Below are 17,569 nucleotides of genomic sequence, written 5' to 3'. Positions count from 1 at the left end.
TTGCATACTGATGCTATTATTTGTATGGGCTTTGTCAGAAGTGTGTGTTCATTAAGCAAAGCAAATAAATGTAAGGATTTATACCTCATCTTTCTATCTCAGTGGTCCCAAAGGCAGTTTATAATAAAACACAATGATGCCTCTTCAACTCTGTTCCTGCCACTGCTGTCCATGGTGGGGTAGGTCATGTGACAATTGTCTTCCCAATAGAAGAAAACCTAGTTTTCATACTTTGAGTCACAATTGTATCAAAGTTGTGATTGGTGTCTACTAGGGATGTGCACAAATCAATTTTTTCGATTCAATTTGTGCCCGAATCGAATCGCCCCTGATTTGTTTTGTGTCCAAATCTTTCCCCCCAAAATCACCCCAGATTCCATTTGGATCCGGATCGATTTGGACCACTTATATAGGTTCCAGGGGCACCAAACTTGGGTTGTGGGTAGATCCCTATGGAAGCCACCAAATTGCAAAGCAGTGAGGCACTAGGTTGATTTTTAAACACATACCCCCACTGATTTTGTAAATTTCTGCCATAGGAAATAATGGGGATTTGAAGTTGCCCTATCCTAACTCTAACATGGTTCCCCAGCTTTCTTTTTTTATTTAAGCTAAGCTCTAGCCCTTGTAGAGGTGGAATTATGGAGCAAAATTGTGTGGTCACTATTTTTCAAGTGTTTGGATTCTTTGGTGTATAATAACTTTTCCCCATAATGAAGTCCTATGAGGATTCATTGCACACCTTCATTTCTTTTGTTGATTTTGACTGTCATTGGATAGTGCCAACTGTCAACTATACACACACACACACACACACTGGGGTACTCTGTTTTTTTAGGAATTTTTGACTTGTTTAGATTCTTTGGTGTCTTCATTACACACCTTCATTTCTTTTGTTCATTTTGACCCCACTGTTTTGCAGGTGGGGAATTTGTGGAATCACATGTGCCAACAACCCATCCCAACCTGCAAGCCACTGGGTACTCAGTTTATATTTTAGGAATTTTTGAGGTGTTCTCAAAAATGAATCCTTATAGGGATTTATTATGAGGAAAGATTATTAGAAACCAAAGAGTCTAAACACTTGAAAAAATTCCTAGAACATAAACTGAGTAGTACCCCACTGCCTTGCAGGTGGGAGGGTGGGGTGTAGTTGGCACATGGCAGTTGACAGTTGGCACTGTCCAATGACTGTCAAAATGAATAGAAGAAATGAAGGTGTGTAATGAATCCTCAGAGATTCATTATGAGGAAAAGTTATTACATACCAATGAATCCAAACACTTGAAAAATAGTGACTGCACATTTTGCTCTATAACTCCACCTCTACAAGGGCTAGAATTTAGCTTAAAAAAAAAACAAAACGCTGGGAATCGGGGGGAAATTAATAGGAGGAATTCAAATCTCAAATTTAATCTGGCACCATTTGATCTGGACCCGAATCTAGCCAATGGACCACAGGGATGATTTGTTCTATCTCCAGATCAGCTAGATTCAGGTACAAATCGATTTGTACCCGAATCGATCCACACATCCCTACTCTACCTCTAGAAATAAGGAAATGTCTACCTCTAGAAATAAGGAAACTAGAGGAAATGTTCTAAAGTAATGCAGAAAAAGCATGTTGAACTCTTAATGATTTAAAGAGATTTATTCAACTATATATTTACTGCACTTATATCCTGCCTGCCTTCAATGAATCTTAACAGCTGTTGTGGCTGGGGATGATGAGAGGGTGTAATCCAGCAACATCTGGGGACCCAAGGTTGGGAATGCCTGGCTTAAGGCTTCATAGCCACTTTTACTACACCAGAAGAATCCCACCTGCAAAAAAGGTTCAGGGAATAGGTTGAGGAGGAAGCTTGGGGTGGGTATGGGTGTGTGTGTGTGAGTGAACTGGGACCATTTGTTATAAAACTAATCTACTGGTGTCTTTGGACACAGTGGACTTTCAGCTCCACTTCATAGAAAACCAGTCCTTTCTAGACCCTTTTCTACACTGAGGCAGCAGGAGAGGGAATGAGGGAAGATACAACTGGGGAAACAGCTGTCAAAGGTAGCACATCCCGGACCTCAATTCACGCCTGGCTGTATCCAAAGATGCCAATTAAATAGTGGCTGGATTTCAAAACCTCATCTCCAATTTTATTTTATTTTTTCAAATGTTGCTGTTGAATTGATTCAGAAGAGAACACGAGCAGTTTAGAAATGGGACTTGCTCTGAAACTCTTAACTAAAAAGACTTAATGTTAAAAGCTCTAAGGTGGGTTATATTGAGCTTGAAATGAGTGGGGAATTTTGAGACCTCTTAAGAGAAATTACAGCATCTGCCACTGGTGTGAACTGGAGTATGAGACAGATGCTGCCATCACTCTAGGTTCACTGATATTTGTAATTACACTGAGCAACTGGATAGCCTGGCAAATACACTAGAACCAAATGCAGATGCTTTGAAAACATACTTGCAGTATCTGTGGCTTTAAAAGGGATCATCATAGCCAATCTGCAATGAAAGTTAAGCTGTACCAGCCACCTTCTAATAAGTGTCAGATCTGCAGTTCACAGATTTTGTGTATACCAATTTTGCCACAATTGGTGTGTATAAATAGCGTCCCTCTTACTCGTCATCCAAAGTGGGGTTGTTTCAAATTTAGGCTTTAGGCACACAGTACATCTGGCAGCTATGATTCCCTGCTGAAGGCTGTCTTGTAAAGGGCATAATGCCAGGGAACAAAGATGTAAGACAGTGCAATTTCCTGCTGACTTGAAAAGCAGCTCATCTTTATCTCTGAACCACTGTGATTTCCTTTTAACCTGGAGGAGGAAAAAAGCCAACATGACAGACCCACCTTTTTGATGCTTCCAAGCTGATTGACTTAATACTAGACAAGTCTTAACTTATGCCAGGGCTCAGCCCTGAGTTCTGTTTTTAATACTGGGCTCAGTCTTTACACACACAGTATTATGTACTAAAGAAAAGTGACAGTTGATGCAGATTTCCATTTCATGTGGCTAAATGCTGTTGTGAATGGCCATTGTCGTGTGTGTGTGTGTATATAAAAATACATATACAGATATACTGGCTGACATCCAGCACAGCATTACATCTCCATAATGCTGTACTGTGGAGCTGGTAGGAAGCACTGGGATTGCACAAATGGGGCAGTTGTGCAAGCAGCAGTTCCACAGGTTTTCCCATATGGGACAATGGGGAGATCTGCAGAAGTGCTGCTTGGCAACCCCAATATGGCCTTTGAGGGGTGCAGCAACACCACAGCACAGCTTTAGAGACATACTGCATACAGACGTTCTATCGCCCTCTGGATCAAAACATTTGAGAGTGACCTGGAGTTGGAGAAACAAATCAGAGGCATCAGAGAGAGAGCGTGCAAGCTGTAATAATGGGAGACTTGAATCACTCTTACATAGACTGGGCAAATTCACATGTGGGTATTGACAGAGAGGCCAGTTTTCTAGACATGTTAAATGACTGTGCCTTAGAATAGCTGGCTGTGGAACCAACCACAGAGAAGGCAACCTTGGACTTAATCCTGAGGCCCAGCACCTGGTGTGAGATGTCAGAGTTGTAGAAACATTGGGGGAACACTGACCACAGTGTGATCCATTTCAGCTTATATGTGGGTGGAGCATTGCCAAGGAAGTCCAACACAGATGCATTGGACGTCAGAAGAGGAAACTTCTAAAAAATGAAGGGAATGGTAAAAAGGAAAGTCAGATCACTCCAGAAAGTATGCAACTTATTTAAAACCACAATAATAGAAGCTCAGTTGGATTGTATACCAAGGAGGAAAGGTGCCACCAAGTCCAGGAGGACAGCACCATGGCTAACAAGTAGGGAAGCTTTAAAAGGGAAGATTTCCTTCAGAAAATATAAATCCTGTCTAAATGAAGAGAACAGAAAGGAACAAATTCGGGCAAAAGAAATGAAAGGAGACAATATGGGATACAAAAAGAGAGTCTGAGAGCTAGAAGTATCAAGGGGGGATAACAAAAACTTCTTTAAATATATCAGAAGCAGCAAACCTCAGAGAGGCAGACGATGGTGATGGTGTGAAAGGGATTATAAAGGAGGATAAGGAGACTGCAGAGAGGCTGAATGAGTTCTTTGCATCTGTCTTCACGGCAGAGGATACTGACCATAAAGCTGCTCCGAAGAACAGTTTCTCAGGCTTGGAAACTAAAAAACTGGGCCAATTTGAAGCAATGAGAGAGGATGTTCTAAATCAGGGCTGCTCACCTTCAGGCCTCCTGCAGATTTTGGCCTACAACTCCCATAAGCCCTGGCTATTGGCCACTGTGGCTGGGGATTATGGGAGTTGTAGTCTAAAAGCAGCTGGGGGTGTGTGTGCTAAGTTGAGCAGGCCTGTTCTAAAAACGGTCTTGAAAAACTAAAAATTACCAGAATCGCCAGGGCCAGATGGCATCCACCCAAGAGTACTGAAGAAACTTAAATGTGCATAGGTGTGCCGTTAATAAGACAAAGGGAGACAAATGTATCCTGGCCCACAGCCTCTGAGAGGGCCCCAAGACCAGTCTCGTAGCCAGGAGTGTGAGCTGCAGTCCCCCCAATCAGGTTCTCTGGGATTCCCGCTTTCCCTTTTGTCAGTCAGAGTGGAGGAGAGCGGCAGCGGCAGCAGAGAGGCGCTAGCAAGCTGTTCAAGTGGAAAGGAAAGTCAATCAAACAAACAACTTATCTGTGGGTTGTTTTTTTTAAAGTGGTTTTTCCCCTGCTTCCCACATTTATGGGGAGGGAGAGGGAGAGAGAGATTGCAATGAGGTTATTCTCATGATCGCCCAAAAGCGGGCTAAGAGAGTCTAGCCCACTTCGGAGCGATCACGTGCTGCAACAGGAGCCGCGTGGCTCCCGGCAGCAAACCTCACCAAGTACCTTGGATGAGGTTAACGGAGCAAGCAATTAACACACACACACACACACACACACACACACACACACACACACACACACACACACACAACTCTGGTGGCTATAGCCCACCTTCAGCCTCAGGGGAAAGATATGCCTTGGGCTTGATCCAGCAAGGCTGTTCTTATGTTCTTAACTCTGTAGCTCTTAGAAGCTGCAGATATTTGGACTGACTGCAGGAGAGCTTGATCATCTGCTATTTAGCTGATGAAAGGCCCTGGAGCAAACAACTTAGTTCAGTCTTCTGTATTTTGTGTTGGCTTTTCTCTCTCTCTCACACACACCTACCTGTCTCGTCTCCTTCCTTCTCTTTGTGTATGGTTTCCTACTGTGGCTATAGATCTGGATTGTGATCCGTTGCCATACATGATACTTGGATGGTCTTCTACTGTGACCATAGCTATTCTAACCTCACAGCTGGCTTCTATGGATTGCTATACATACAACACAAAAACGTGACTAGGATCAGTTAAAGAAGCCCTTTGCCCAGTGTTGTGCTACACCAGCACAGTACACCAATTAGGACATTCCACAGATGCAGCAAATCAGGCTTGTACAGCTCTACTTCGTAAAACTTTGCAAGAGTCACATGCAGAACTACTTGATGGCTGCAGAACCAGGAGGAATTTAAATACCAAGTGCTATCCTAGCTGCATAGGATGTCTTATATCTCTAACCAGCCTGCAGGCTTTTTTCAACCACATAGTGAGGTAGTATAAATATTACAAATACATACCTGGACTGGGGTCTAATCCACACAGGCATACTCATCATTTTGCTTCAACAGGAAGGAATGAGCATGCATATATACACGTAAGATGATCCAAGATACATCAGACAAAACTTTCATTTCATCTCACATAACCAGACACAATGTTTTTATCATGGAGACAGCTGATTTGTTTAGTTGCTGGTTGTCAAGTGCACTTTAGCCAAATTTAGAGAAATGAAGAGTAGATCAAAGATTCCCCTTTACACTAGTGTAATGCATCAACCAGCCACCTAATGGCACCATGGAGAAATGCTTGACTAACAAGCAGAAGGTTGCCAGTTCGAATCCCCAGACTGTGAAAAAACCTATATCAGGCAGTAGCGATATAGGAAGATGCTGAAAGGCATCATCTCATACTGCATGGGAGATGGCAATGGTAAACCCCTCCTGTATTCTACCAAAAGAAAACCACAGGGCTCTGTGGGCGCCAGGAGTCTAAACCGACTTGACGGCACACTTCACCTTACTTTAATGTTGCAACCACAAAACACAATTAACTCACAAACCTGAGCACCAAGAGTCAAAAGCTACTCCCAGAGCTCTGTTTTAAAACAAAACAATTTCTTTAAGGCATCTAACTTCTGCACCAAGGAAAAAATGCAAATCCCAAGGCCTCAATAAGTTTTAAATATTTGCTTAATTTATTCTGTTAATTTATTAATTTATTCTTTTAGCTACAGAAAAGCAACATGGAACCATACAGATTCTAAGAGTTGCTTCTAAGGGCTTGTGGACCTTGGAAACAGTGAGAAATAGTACAGGGGCTGCAGAGAACGTTTGTGCAAGTGTCATTCCACTTGTGTGATCTGGATATAACCCACTTTCATTTGTTAAACACCTTAAGCACAGTGGGAAAAAACTTGACCAACAAGCAGAAGGTTACTGGCTCGAATCCCTGTTGGTACTATATCAGGCAGCAGCGATATAGGAAGATGCTGAAAGGCATAATCTCATACTGCATGGGAGATGGCAATGGTAAAGCCCTCCTGTATTCTACCAAAGACAACCACAGGGCTCTGTGGGCTCCAGGAGTAGAAACCAACTTGACGGCACGCTTTACCTTTACATTTGTTAAGCTTTACAGTAATTTGGTAAGAAATATGGTGTTTGGGATTTATTTAATAAAGATCAGAGACTTTAGAGATGCTGAATTATTTATCCATCCACGTTTCATGCTTGTGTGGGGTGACCATGAAATCTCATGATCCACCTGTATGCATATCCTGCAGGAGCACAGAATATTATAAAAAGCTTAAATCAGCTTGCAAATCTCTCTCTCTCCACCTTTTTAAAAAAATAAGCAATGTTTTAGTCCTTATGGGGGCAAAGATAAGAGTGTTGCTGTTGTTGTTGTGCCGTTGAGTCGTTGTTGACTCCTGGTGACCACAGAACCATGTGGTTTTCTTTGGTACAATACAGGAGGGGTTTACCATTGCCTCCTCCCATGCAGGATGAAATGATGCCTTTCAGCCCCTTCCTATATTGCTGCTGCCCGATACAGGACACATACCAGCAGGGATTCGAACCAGCAACCTCCTGCTCGCTAGGCAAGTCATTTCCATGCTGCACCATTAAGTGTAGAGTCCCCTAAAATCTCAGCCAGAAAGGTAGTTAAATAAGGTTTAAGGGGAAATCAGAGAAGAGTTTTAGGCTCCTTGCCCTGCCCCTGCCCCCACCCGATTAGCAAAATCATAGCAAGTTATGCATTATAATGATGGCAACGTTATGCAAAATATGCATATATATTTTCATAATTTATGCAGGTTGCAGAAGTCAGCTTTCCTGGACACAAAACTGGGTTGCCTAAGCAGAAAAATTTACTTTGTGTGGAACAGAAACAGCCTTGCCCGCAACCTGAAACAAATAAAAAGATGCTAGCTAATATACAGGATGACTGTTAGCATGAACTATACAATCATGATGCAGGGTTATTCCCCCACTTCTTATCTACAGATTGACTAGTTCGAAGTCTCATTCTCTACTTCTGTACAGACATTTGTACAAACGAACTGGGGAGGAGCAGGGAGGAGGTCAGGATCATGCCTGCTGGCAGCTCTCTCATGTTTACATTCCCATCTGCACAGGTGTCTATATGCATAGGCTGTTTGTGCTTTCTGCACCTTGCAAAAAATGGAAAGTACAATGTCAAAAGCATGTTAAGGGTAGTGTGTGTGTGTGCACATACACACACACTTCAGTGCAGACAAGACCTCAAACTCATGTGGGACAGAAGTGGGGCTAGCAGACAAGATCCTAACTGTTCTCCCAACATATTCATCTGCACAGAACTTCTGCGTCTCAGATTTTGCCCAGTCTTTGCAATCGTTTTGGTATTTGTCTTTTTCAACCTTCAGCAGTAATTAAAACGATGGATCATTCCTGACTGTACAGAGTCCATTAATCACTTTTTGTGGGGGAGGGGGCAGAAAGACCAAATTGTCTGTATAGAATTTCCCCTGAGATCACCGTCCTTGCTCTAGGATTTGTTATTCAGCATTACAAATGGTCTTTCAGGGAGTTGCTCAGTTCCCAGTGGGCTGGAACCTGACTGAATCTGAATCAGATAACAGGGAGAGATAGAGGCTTCCTAGTGAAAGGGCTTATCCATTTCAGAGTTTGTCATTAAATTGGATATGGAACAGCAGTACAATGAATTCCTTGTGGTTACACATGTGATATGCATGAAAAATTAATCTTCAGTGGCAAATATCTATATCTATATCTATGGCATAATTCACAGTTAAGCATTTTCTAAATCTCATTTATTTCAATGGAAGAGTTAAAAACATGCTTGACTCTCCCAATAAAAACCATGCAGCTTTGACTGAATTGTGCCCATGTTGTTCTGGTTTTTTAAACTCTCTGCTAGAAACCAGGCTGGAGTTTAGAATGAGGTGGCTGCATGGACTTCAGACTGCAGGTGAGCGATACCACTTCTGAAAGCTTCCCACTTTATAAAAAAACTTCCATGCAAGAAAAGACTAACACATTAGGGAGAAATGTCCTAGCCCAATTTGCTATGGTAGCTTTTTGGCATGGCTTGGGGAGCATTACAACATGCAACTTTCTTCCCTTGCAGTCTGAAGTGGTGTAGTGCAGTGATTGGAAGTGAAGAAAGTTGCAAGTTGTAATGCTCCCAAATCATGGACTCCAATCTACCATCCCAGCATTCGATTAGCTCTTTCTGCTTCATGCAGACCAGAACCAAAATGTTCTCTACATTTTGAATTATCTGAATTCTCCAAGTCGATGTACAGTGATGTGCTCCATGAAGCGCTCTAACGAATACTGTCTTCTGAGCCAACTACCCATTAGCGCCAAGTAAACATATTGAGCACTGTACAAAACTGCTTATATAAATATGCAGTCATCCAGCACCAATCGCAAGGGTTCTATTCCGGGAAAACCTCACGGTTGGTGAGCAATAGAAACACATTGGAAATGGGGTTGGGGGAATTGCAGGAAATGACCAAAATTTGGTCAGGAGAAGACCAAAAAATACAGTTAAAAATAGAAAAATAAATCACCCCCGAGCCCCCAAAATTGCAAACAAACCCCACCCCAAATTGCCCGCAATCTTACCAAACCGCAGATACTCAGGACATGGTTGGGTGAGATCTGCCACAATTACCCAGTCGTGGATACTTAAAACCTTGATTGGTGAGAGATGACTGTACACAGTTTAGTAAATGTCTCCAGAATGAGATCTAAAATGGTGGGGTGGGGAAGAGCTGCTTGCATGACCTTCTGTATAAATGGTACACACACACGTACACAAAACCAGGCATGTATTTTTTTAAAAAAATTAGTTTTATACTAGCTTAGACAGACATTGTTTTCATCCAAATCTTGACACACACACCCCCGCCCCGATTTCCTTACATGATTTTCATGTTTCCACATTCTGTGGTCCTGATTGCATAGTTCCAGCTATAGCTTCCAATTTCTGTTTTTTGTGTTTCCTATTCCGCTTCTTCTTAGCTGCTGAAGGTTGAGGGGTCTCCTGTGTTTTCTTCTTTTTCTTCAGACAACTGAGAGGATTGGGACCACCAGTTCTTTTTCGTTTCCTTTTTTTAGCTTCCGAGGCCTTCACTAGGCCTTGTTCTTCTTTGAGTTGCACTATGCTCAGTTTCTGGTGCTCTGGAATAAGTTGATTTTTCTGCATTGCTTGTACTGATGCCAGAGATTTGGCAGAAGGTTTGTCCAGCACCATCGTGTTCTGAATTATAAAGAGAAGAGGAACTCCTGCCTTTTTTTTAACTTTTGTTGCTAAAGCCTCATCCTATCAAATGAAAATAGATAAAACACATGTTAAGACAACCCAAGTCACCTTAAATGGTGCAGTGGGGAAATGCTTGACCAACAAGCAGAAGGTTGCTGGTTCAAATCCCCGCTGGTATGTTTCCCAGACTATGGGAAACACATATTGGGCAGCAGTGATACAGTAAACCCCTTCCTGTATTCTACCAAAGAAAACCACAGGGCTTTGTGGGTGCCAGGAGTCGAAATTGACTTGATGGCACACTTTGCCTTTTTACCTTAAGACAAATCAGGTTTTGTACACATGCTCTGAAAATGAAGGCAGCACAGTACTCGCAGGTAACTCCTCATTAAGAACACTCCCTAATAGCAGGAAGCCCCAGTTTTCTTCACTTAGTTGTTTATCTTACTAAATCTGCTGAAGCAGCTTAAAGCAGCAGTAAGTTGGAGGCTCCTGGTTCAAATCTTACCCCTGCCATGAACTTATTGTTTGCAATAGGAACTATAATTCTGATCTACATTGCAGGGTTGTTGTAAGGATTAGTGAGATAATATGTGTGACATACTTTGAACTCTCTAGCATTTTTTACATAGCAATTTTTAGGTATCATGCCATGGCAAGACAGCCGTGATTCTTAAGACAGACACTTCTTCCATACACAGAGCTGCATGTCCCAACTCCAACTTTGGGCCTATTTTTATCATGCCAGAAAGGGACTGCTCCACTGCCAGTGCTTTAGCCACTGCTAAGAGGTAGATAGCAGTTGCCTCCTGATCTAGGAACTAAAAGATAACATTGTATGAACAGGTACCCCCTGCTACCCCAACCTCTACAAACCTCTTTGTAACATTTATCGATAAATGCCCCCACTTCACCCGCTTTGTGACAAGTTTGTTTTTAGAATGCTTGATGCAGGCATGCTTATTCCCACCTCAACCCAACACAGCATGCTTAAGTCCCTCTGAATACAATAAGGGTCACTTCTGAGTTAATAGAAGAGCTAATGTTTTAGAGCCAGGTTGTAAGCTGAGTTTTCAAGTACTCTTCTGTACTTCTTGAGCTGAGCTGCAAAAGTCAAGTATGAAGTTTCCCTGTTAATTATACAAAAAGGAAAGCTGATTCTACTCTTCCAAAATTCATTACCAACTGGTCTAAAATATATAGGAAGGAAAATACCAAAACAGATTCAACAAAGACGGGGGCTTCCCTGGGAGCCGTGATCACCCCAAGTGGCAAACTCCCATTTCTTGCATTAAACAAGAACTATGTACATCCAAGGGTGGGCCATATGGACTACGATCCCTGGGAAAAAGAACCCTTCATGGTAAGAACCAACGTTCCTCTCCCCCACAAGATTGTAGTCCATCCTAAAGAGTGGGGCATGCCCAAGCTGAGACTGTTGGGAGAGAACAGATGTCCTCAGACCACCTGCTGGAGGACCGAACTTCTGAAGGCGACCCAAGATGTCAGAAAGGAGATTTTATAGTGTTTAATAAAAGGTGTAGTGAAAGACCACATGGCCACTCTGCAGATATCGGCAAAAGGCATCTGAACTGAGGTGGAGGTGCTACACGTGGAATGGGCTGTGATGTTGCCAGGTACCAGGAGATCAGATGCTTCATAGGCAAGGACGATGCACCTGCGGAGCCAGGATGCCAGAACTGATTTTGAGGCCTTGGATCCCTGTGAAGAGGGGTGGAAGGAAACAAAAAGGGAATCAGACCAGTGGAAAGGTTTGGTATGGTGGAGGTAAGTCCGTAGGGCCCTACAGACATCCAGCATGTGCCACGTCTTTTCACTGGGGTGAGTGGGGGAGGGGCAGGAGAGGAGAACCACGTTCTGGGTTCTGTGAAAGGTGGAATTGACCTTGGGTAGGAAGGTAGGATCGACCTTAAGGATAAAAGCATCCAGTACGAAGCTGCACAGTTCTTCCTATGATGATAGTGCTGCTAACTCCAAAACCCTGTGGGCTGTGGTAACGGCCACCAGGAATAGGGTTTTGTACAAGAGAAGTTTCAAGGGGACCATAAAGACTGGTTCAAAGGGGGCTCTGTTTAGAGTGTTGAGGACTTTGTTCAAGTTCCATGAATGGAGACGGTGGTTAGATGCTACGTTCGCTGCCTCTCGGAGGAACCTGGATATGTGAGGGTGGAGGTTCTTTATCCCATGTAAAGACAGATGGAGAACCGATGCTAAGGACGAGGCTTGGCGTTTCAAGCTGTTGGGGTGTCGTTTCAGGTCAACACCTGTTTGTAGGAATGCCAAGACTTCTCCTTGCCCAGCACGAGAAGGCTGCTCAAGTCACTTGGTAGATTCTGTTGGCTGAGGGTTGGTGGGGGTAGCTGGAGCCTTCGGTTTCTCCCTAGGTTGAAACTGAGGGAGTTGGGTTAGAGTCCAGGGGTAAAGAAGGGAAATCGGGTACCTGCTCGATGGGCCTTGGGGCCGAGCCATGGCCGGGTTGGGTCCTGTTCTGTTGGACCTGACCGGGTCCTGTTCAGTCGGTGTGGCTGGGGCTGGTACAGGCTGTTCCGGGCAAATCGGCTGCTCCTCTGGTATCTGGCACTGCCCGAGTAGGAGAGGCTGCCAGGGACAGGGAGAGCTGGATTGAGTGGCAACACGGGCTGAGTGTTGCTTCCCTGGTCCGGAGAAGCTGGAGGCGCGCCCTTGAGGTTGGTGTTTTCCTGTGGCTTCTCCCTGTGCTCTTTGGCAGTCGCAGGCAGGCGCCTTGGAATCTGCTGGGCGCAGACAGCCTGCACCAACAGCTGCTCCCTAAGCCTCAGAGAGGACGGCGATGCGGGCTGTTTCCTAGCCTTTTTCGGCTTGGTTTTTTCCTTAAAATGCTTCATCTTCTTGAATGCCTTCTTGCCAGACATGGGTTCTGCTGCCAGCTTTCCCACCAAGAGTTCCATGTACTCTTGCTGGAGTGAGCACCTTATTTCCAAAAGGGGACTCTCTGAGAGGGATCCCTGGAGCATGTCCCCAGTCTGAGAGGGATCTATTTGTAGGAACCCAGTGGAGGAAAGGTAGAAAAGAAACAGAACAACTTTGGAGATGGAGCCCAATTTTGCCGAATAAAAAACTGAAAAAGGAAATTTTGGTAATAATGTAGTAACCGAATCAACACGGCTCCCTTCCTACCCTCGCACAATATGGGAGGGGGGACAAAGCAGAAGATAGAAGGAAAAAGAGTTAGGCCACCCTGAGCGAGACAGGAAAGGAACTAGTGAGTGGTGCTCTTCGGTGCGGGAAGCTAGCAAAAATGAGAACTACTTCCTGTCTGCTCTGAGCATGCCTGAAATACAACCCACTGTTTAGGATGGACTAGGATCTCCGAGGGCGGGGGAGGAAACTAGTCACTTTATTCACTTAGCCGTAAGTGAAAGAAATGTTTACCTGTGTCGCAATGAAGTAATGGTGTGGATTGCCACCTTCGATCATGGACAGCAGGCAGGCTGAACCACTCACTGGGTCTTTGAAATGAGAACAGTGGCGAGCCTGAAATCTCTGAGCAATTAGCTTTGCACCATACAATTCCTTCCCTAAGGATTCCAGTTCTTTAAGGACACATCTAAAAGGAAAATGAGATGAAAATGATAGCAGAGAGTCTTACGCAACAAAAATGGAAAGGAATTTTAAATTCCAAACAAAAGCCCCAATTATGTCAGTTAAGTCTAAAGAGTTCCATGGTTTCCTTGGAAGTAAATCTCATTGTACTGAGTAGAGCTTACTCCCAGGTAAGCATGCACTGGATTGCAGCCTATGAATTATAGGCTGCAACCCAATGCACACTTACCTGGGAGTAAGCTCCACTCAATACAATGAAACTTACTTCCAAGGAAACCATGAATTGGACTGTGCTTAAACTTACCACCCCTTGGTCTTGTATCACTGCCTCCACCAACCCAATATTAGGGTACATAGAGTGAGGCAAGCACATGGTAGGAAGAGTGTCCAACCAGGCTCCAAGCCTGTGTGCATTTATGAGGAATGGTTGTGTGTTGGCAAAAACTGAGGTAGGAGGAGGGGAAAGTGACTCTGTGCTAGCTATAATCTGGATAGGAGAGTATGGAATGAGCTTTTTCTCCACCCTCAATACAGTGCTGGGTACATGAGGTGAGTTGGCCACCGCCACCATCCTACCCAGACTGCAGATAGCACACGATCACTTTCTCCTCCTCCCACCTCTATTTTTGCCAACACATGACATGGAGTAGGACACTTCTCCTACTCAGCTGTTGGTCATGAGAACCAGCCCGGAGTTTTCCCTCTTTTGATTCAGGGAGGTTCAATCACAGCAAAGCTTTACAACTATGATTGTTACTTTAACTGTTGTGGGCATGTAGCTTGGGATCTAAAATGCCTTGTTAAAGTCAATTTATCCTAATAAACTGTATATGCAGAGTGTCCCTAATTGCATTTCTTATCAACGATGCCTACATACAGCCTGTTTATTGAAAGTAAGTCTGCAATGAAGCTGAATCCCAAGTAAATGTGCACAGGATTGCAGACTTGAGGAGCAGCCTTCCGCTATGAATCAACAGATACCAGGTGACTCTGATTCAGTCCAAATGAAAAAGACAGTAACTTCTGAAAAGGCACAAGTAAGGTAAAACAGTCATTCTACCTATCTGCACACACACTCTCCAAAACAGAGAGCAGCTGAAAAACTCAAGACACTCGGAGTGATAGTTAACATCTATTTATCATTAAATTTTTATACCGCCTTCCATTAAGACAATCTCAAAGTGGTTTATAAAACATTTAACACAATCTAAGATTTAAATAGTCCAAGCATCTCTCACTGCACTCTATCACTGAGGAGGCCAGTTAATTAAGAGTGGCCAGTTTATATGGTTTTTTTGTAATGGCTTTTAAAGCAAAACTTGTATGAGCCAATAGAGAACACAGTACCATAGGACTAGGACAGGGAATGTCCAGGTTCAACTCCTTGCACAGCCATGAAACCCAGTGAGTGATCTTGACACACACTCAGTCAGTTGCTGGGCAGCGGCAAATGCAAACAGAAGCCCCCTCTGGTCTCTGCCATCAGCCAGAGGGCAAAAGCTGCTAGGCTGTGCATGTGTATCCCTGTGGCATATTTTCGTTTACTTTAAAATTATTTTCGCTACAATCCACTGTAAGCTGTTCTTAAGGACCATTCAGTCAAAAAGCAGGTCAAAAATCGAACAAGCAAACCTACTTCATAAAGTTGTTGAGAGGATAAAATGGAATGGTGGGGAAATAAACTGTGTGCGCTTCCCTCAATTTCTTGGAAGGAGTGTGGGATAGAAATACAAATAGATAAATAGCATATGTGCTGCTCTGAGTACATGTTAATGTAGGAAAGCATGTATAAACAGCAAAAGATCTAGCAGCTACCAAATAAGAATAGTGCTTCATGCATCAGATGTGAATAGGGCTGTGAACCATGAAAGCCACAATAAACCTGTACGGTCTTTAAGAACCCATCCTTGTTTTTGGTTTGACAGAAGCATTATGTGTGTGTACACATGCATTTTTGTGTGAACGACTGTACATGCATTCAAAGCGAACCTGAATAGAGGACCCCTCAAATGCAGGGCACTGAAAGTAAAGCATCCTTTTGTACATACACTGAAGATGCATAACTGTGTGCATGCTGCGTGCATATGCTGTGCACCTTTTCCAAAGTTATGTGCACCTGCTGTGGTGGTGAGGATGAAATGGGCAGCGCAAAGTGTACTTCCTGAGCTTCCTTTAAGGTGTTTTAAAAAGATGCATCATATTTTGGGTAGCAATCTGTCGGTCGTGTGTGTGTTTTTATTAGACTTCCTTTCTTTTCTTTTTTTACTGTTGTGAGCCGCCTAGAGAAACATTGGTCAAAGGGTGGCTAACAGAGTTTATTAAGGACAGGATACAAGAAGGCAAAGAAGCCCTCAGACATTGACCATAAACACCAGCAGGGATGTGTGGTATTCCTGCTCACTGGCTTGGAGCCTCTTTGCCCTTCGGGCGCCCAGATGGTCAACCGTCACCAACCGCCAGCGTCTGTCCCCCCCGCCCCCACCCCCGGTCGCGAGGAGCTCTTCCGTCACGCCCCCAAACCACGCCCCTTAGCAGCAGCTGTGCTCCAGGCACTCTGGTGCCGAGGACGGACCCCTCCCCCCAAGGGAGGAACCACGTGCTGGCCGCGTCACGCGGCAGCTGAGCTGCCTCAGAGCGCTCCTGTCCCGAACCAGGTTCTTCTAAGGGCAGCCCAACTGAGGCTCTCCAGCTGTGGCTGGGGATGATAGGAGTTGTAGTCCAGCTACTTCTGGACAGCCTGAGGTCGGCCACCCCTAAACTAAAGCCAGGGCCACCCCCACCGCTCACTAACCGCGTGGTGCAGAGCTGGGTGGCTCCAGCCAAGTAACCCGGCAGCTGCTCTCGGATCTGGATCTTGTTGCGCAGGGCTGCCTGGCAGAAGGTGCCGTCCAGCAGCACCTGGAAAGGCTCTCGAAAGCCGAAGTTGTACTTGTAGAAGCCCATGTTCTTCTTGGCGTGCTTCTGCCGCTTGATCTTCATGGCGGCGGTAGTGGTACCGATGGACCATAGAAGGACCAAACACTCCGCGCCCAGAGCTGTCACCACGGTGGCTTCCTCTTCCGCCGGAAGCGCAACCCTTCTGCTGGAGGACTAAGGGCGCGCAGCACGCTTGCCTGAAGGCCAAAAAAAAAAAAAAAAAAGTTAAAAAACTGAGGATTTTTCATATGGCAGTTTGGTGATATGATCTCTCGAAATGGTCTCACAGCTTCAAGAAACTGGATGGTTTTAGAAACAAAGGGCGCTTAGCTGCCTTTTACCGAGTCAGACCGTTGGTCCATTTGGCTCATTACTGTCTATACACAGACTGGCAGCGGCTTCTCCAGGGTTGCAGGCAGCGATTTCTCTCAGCAACGTACTGTATGCTTTGGTAGTTTGTTGGTTCAATAAAAAAATCTTGTCCTATAAAAAAAATCTTGTCCTATCTTGGAGATGAACCTGGGACCTTCTGCATGCAAGCATGCAGTTGCTCTTCTTAGAGTGGACCGTTTCCCTAATATCTTACAGTGCTCACATGTAGTCTCCCATTCAAATGCAAACCAGGGTGGAATCTGCTTAGCAAAGAGGGCAATTCATGTTTGCTATTTAGTGTTTGAGCCACGACGAGTAGCAAAGTCTGGGGGATAAGCTCAACTCGCAAAATGAGAGCCACCAATTTAGGGGCTTCCAGAGTGGCAGCAGCTGTCACTGTGCTACTGCAAAAATAACAGCGTCTTGCGGTGCCTTAAAGACTAACGCGATGAATGTTCGAGTGTGCCTGCATTTGCAACGGTTTCTAGAGACATTGAAACATCATCACGCTTTCTCGCAGAACAGACACAGAGAAAATGATTAGCTCTCTTTCGCGCGCATGTCAACTTCCCGCTTCTGATCACCTTCGCGCCCGCACAAATCCGGCCTTTTACGGACTGAGGCGCAATCTTACACGCCCACGGGAAGCCCGTTCCGCTCCAAAGCGGAACCTTCTCGCAGGGGTCGCGTTTCTCATTCCTCGGCAGTTCGGGTCCATTAGTTTCCACCCGGATGCTGT

The 17,569-nt window shown here is 44.5% G+C and overlaps 1 protein-coding gene across 2 annotated transcripts; it reads right to left on the bottom strand.

Annotated features, from left to right (window-relative positions):
• Positions 1-9,269: 9,269 nt before the first annotated feature.
• UTP23 (UTP23 small subunit processome component) lies at positions 9,270-16,634 on the bottom strand. Of its 2 annotated transcripts, none has more exons than XM_053247494.1 (3): positions 15,179-15,520; positions 13,372-13,546; positions 9,270-9,999 (listed from the first exon to the last, which is right to left on the bottom strand). In XM_053247494.1, exons 1-3 carry the CDS (start codon positions 15,376-15,378, stop codon positions 9,607-9,609), a joined length of 768 nt encoding a protein of 255 aa, XP_053103469.1. In that variant the 5' UTR covers positions 15,379-15,520; the 3' UTR covers positions 9,270-9,606. The 2 variants fall into 2 exon arrangements, with proteins under 2 accessions (XP_053103469.1, XP_053103470.1); XM_053247495.1 differs by lacking the exon at positions 15,179-15,520 and adding an exon at positions 16,334-16,634 and having other exon boundaries at positions 9,273-9,999.
• Between the last annotated feature and the right edge of the window lie 935 nt (positions 16,635-17,569).

Source organism: Hemicordylus capensis, chromosome 4 (assembly GCF_027244095.1).
Source record: "Hemicordylus capensis ecotype Gifberg chromosome 4, rHemCap1.1.pri, whole genome shotgun sequence".
Taxonomy (NCBI): domain Eukaryota; kingdom Metazoa; phylum Chordata; class Lepidosauria; order Squamata; family Cordylidae; genus Hemicordylus; species Hemicordylus capensis.
The sequence above is the reverse complement of the archived record's forward strand: the minus strand, read 5'-3'. Positions and strand labels throughout refer to the sequence as shown.

Bases quoted from the DNA above. Each gene is read 5' to 3' on its own strand.
- UTP23 (XM_053247494.1), bottom strand. From the start codon at position 15,378: ATGAAGCACTATTCTTATTTGGTAGCTGCTAGATCTTTTGCTGTTTAT. The intron at 13,547-15,178 runs GTAGGTTTGCTT...TTTTCCTTTTAG, and splicing joins CCTCTCAACAACTTTATGAA to ATGTGTCCTTAAAGAACTGG. The intron at 10,000-13,371 runs GTAAACATTTCT...TTCATTTGATAG, and splicing joins ATTACTTCATTGCGACACAG to GATGAGGCTTTAGCAACAAA.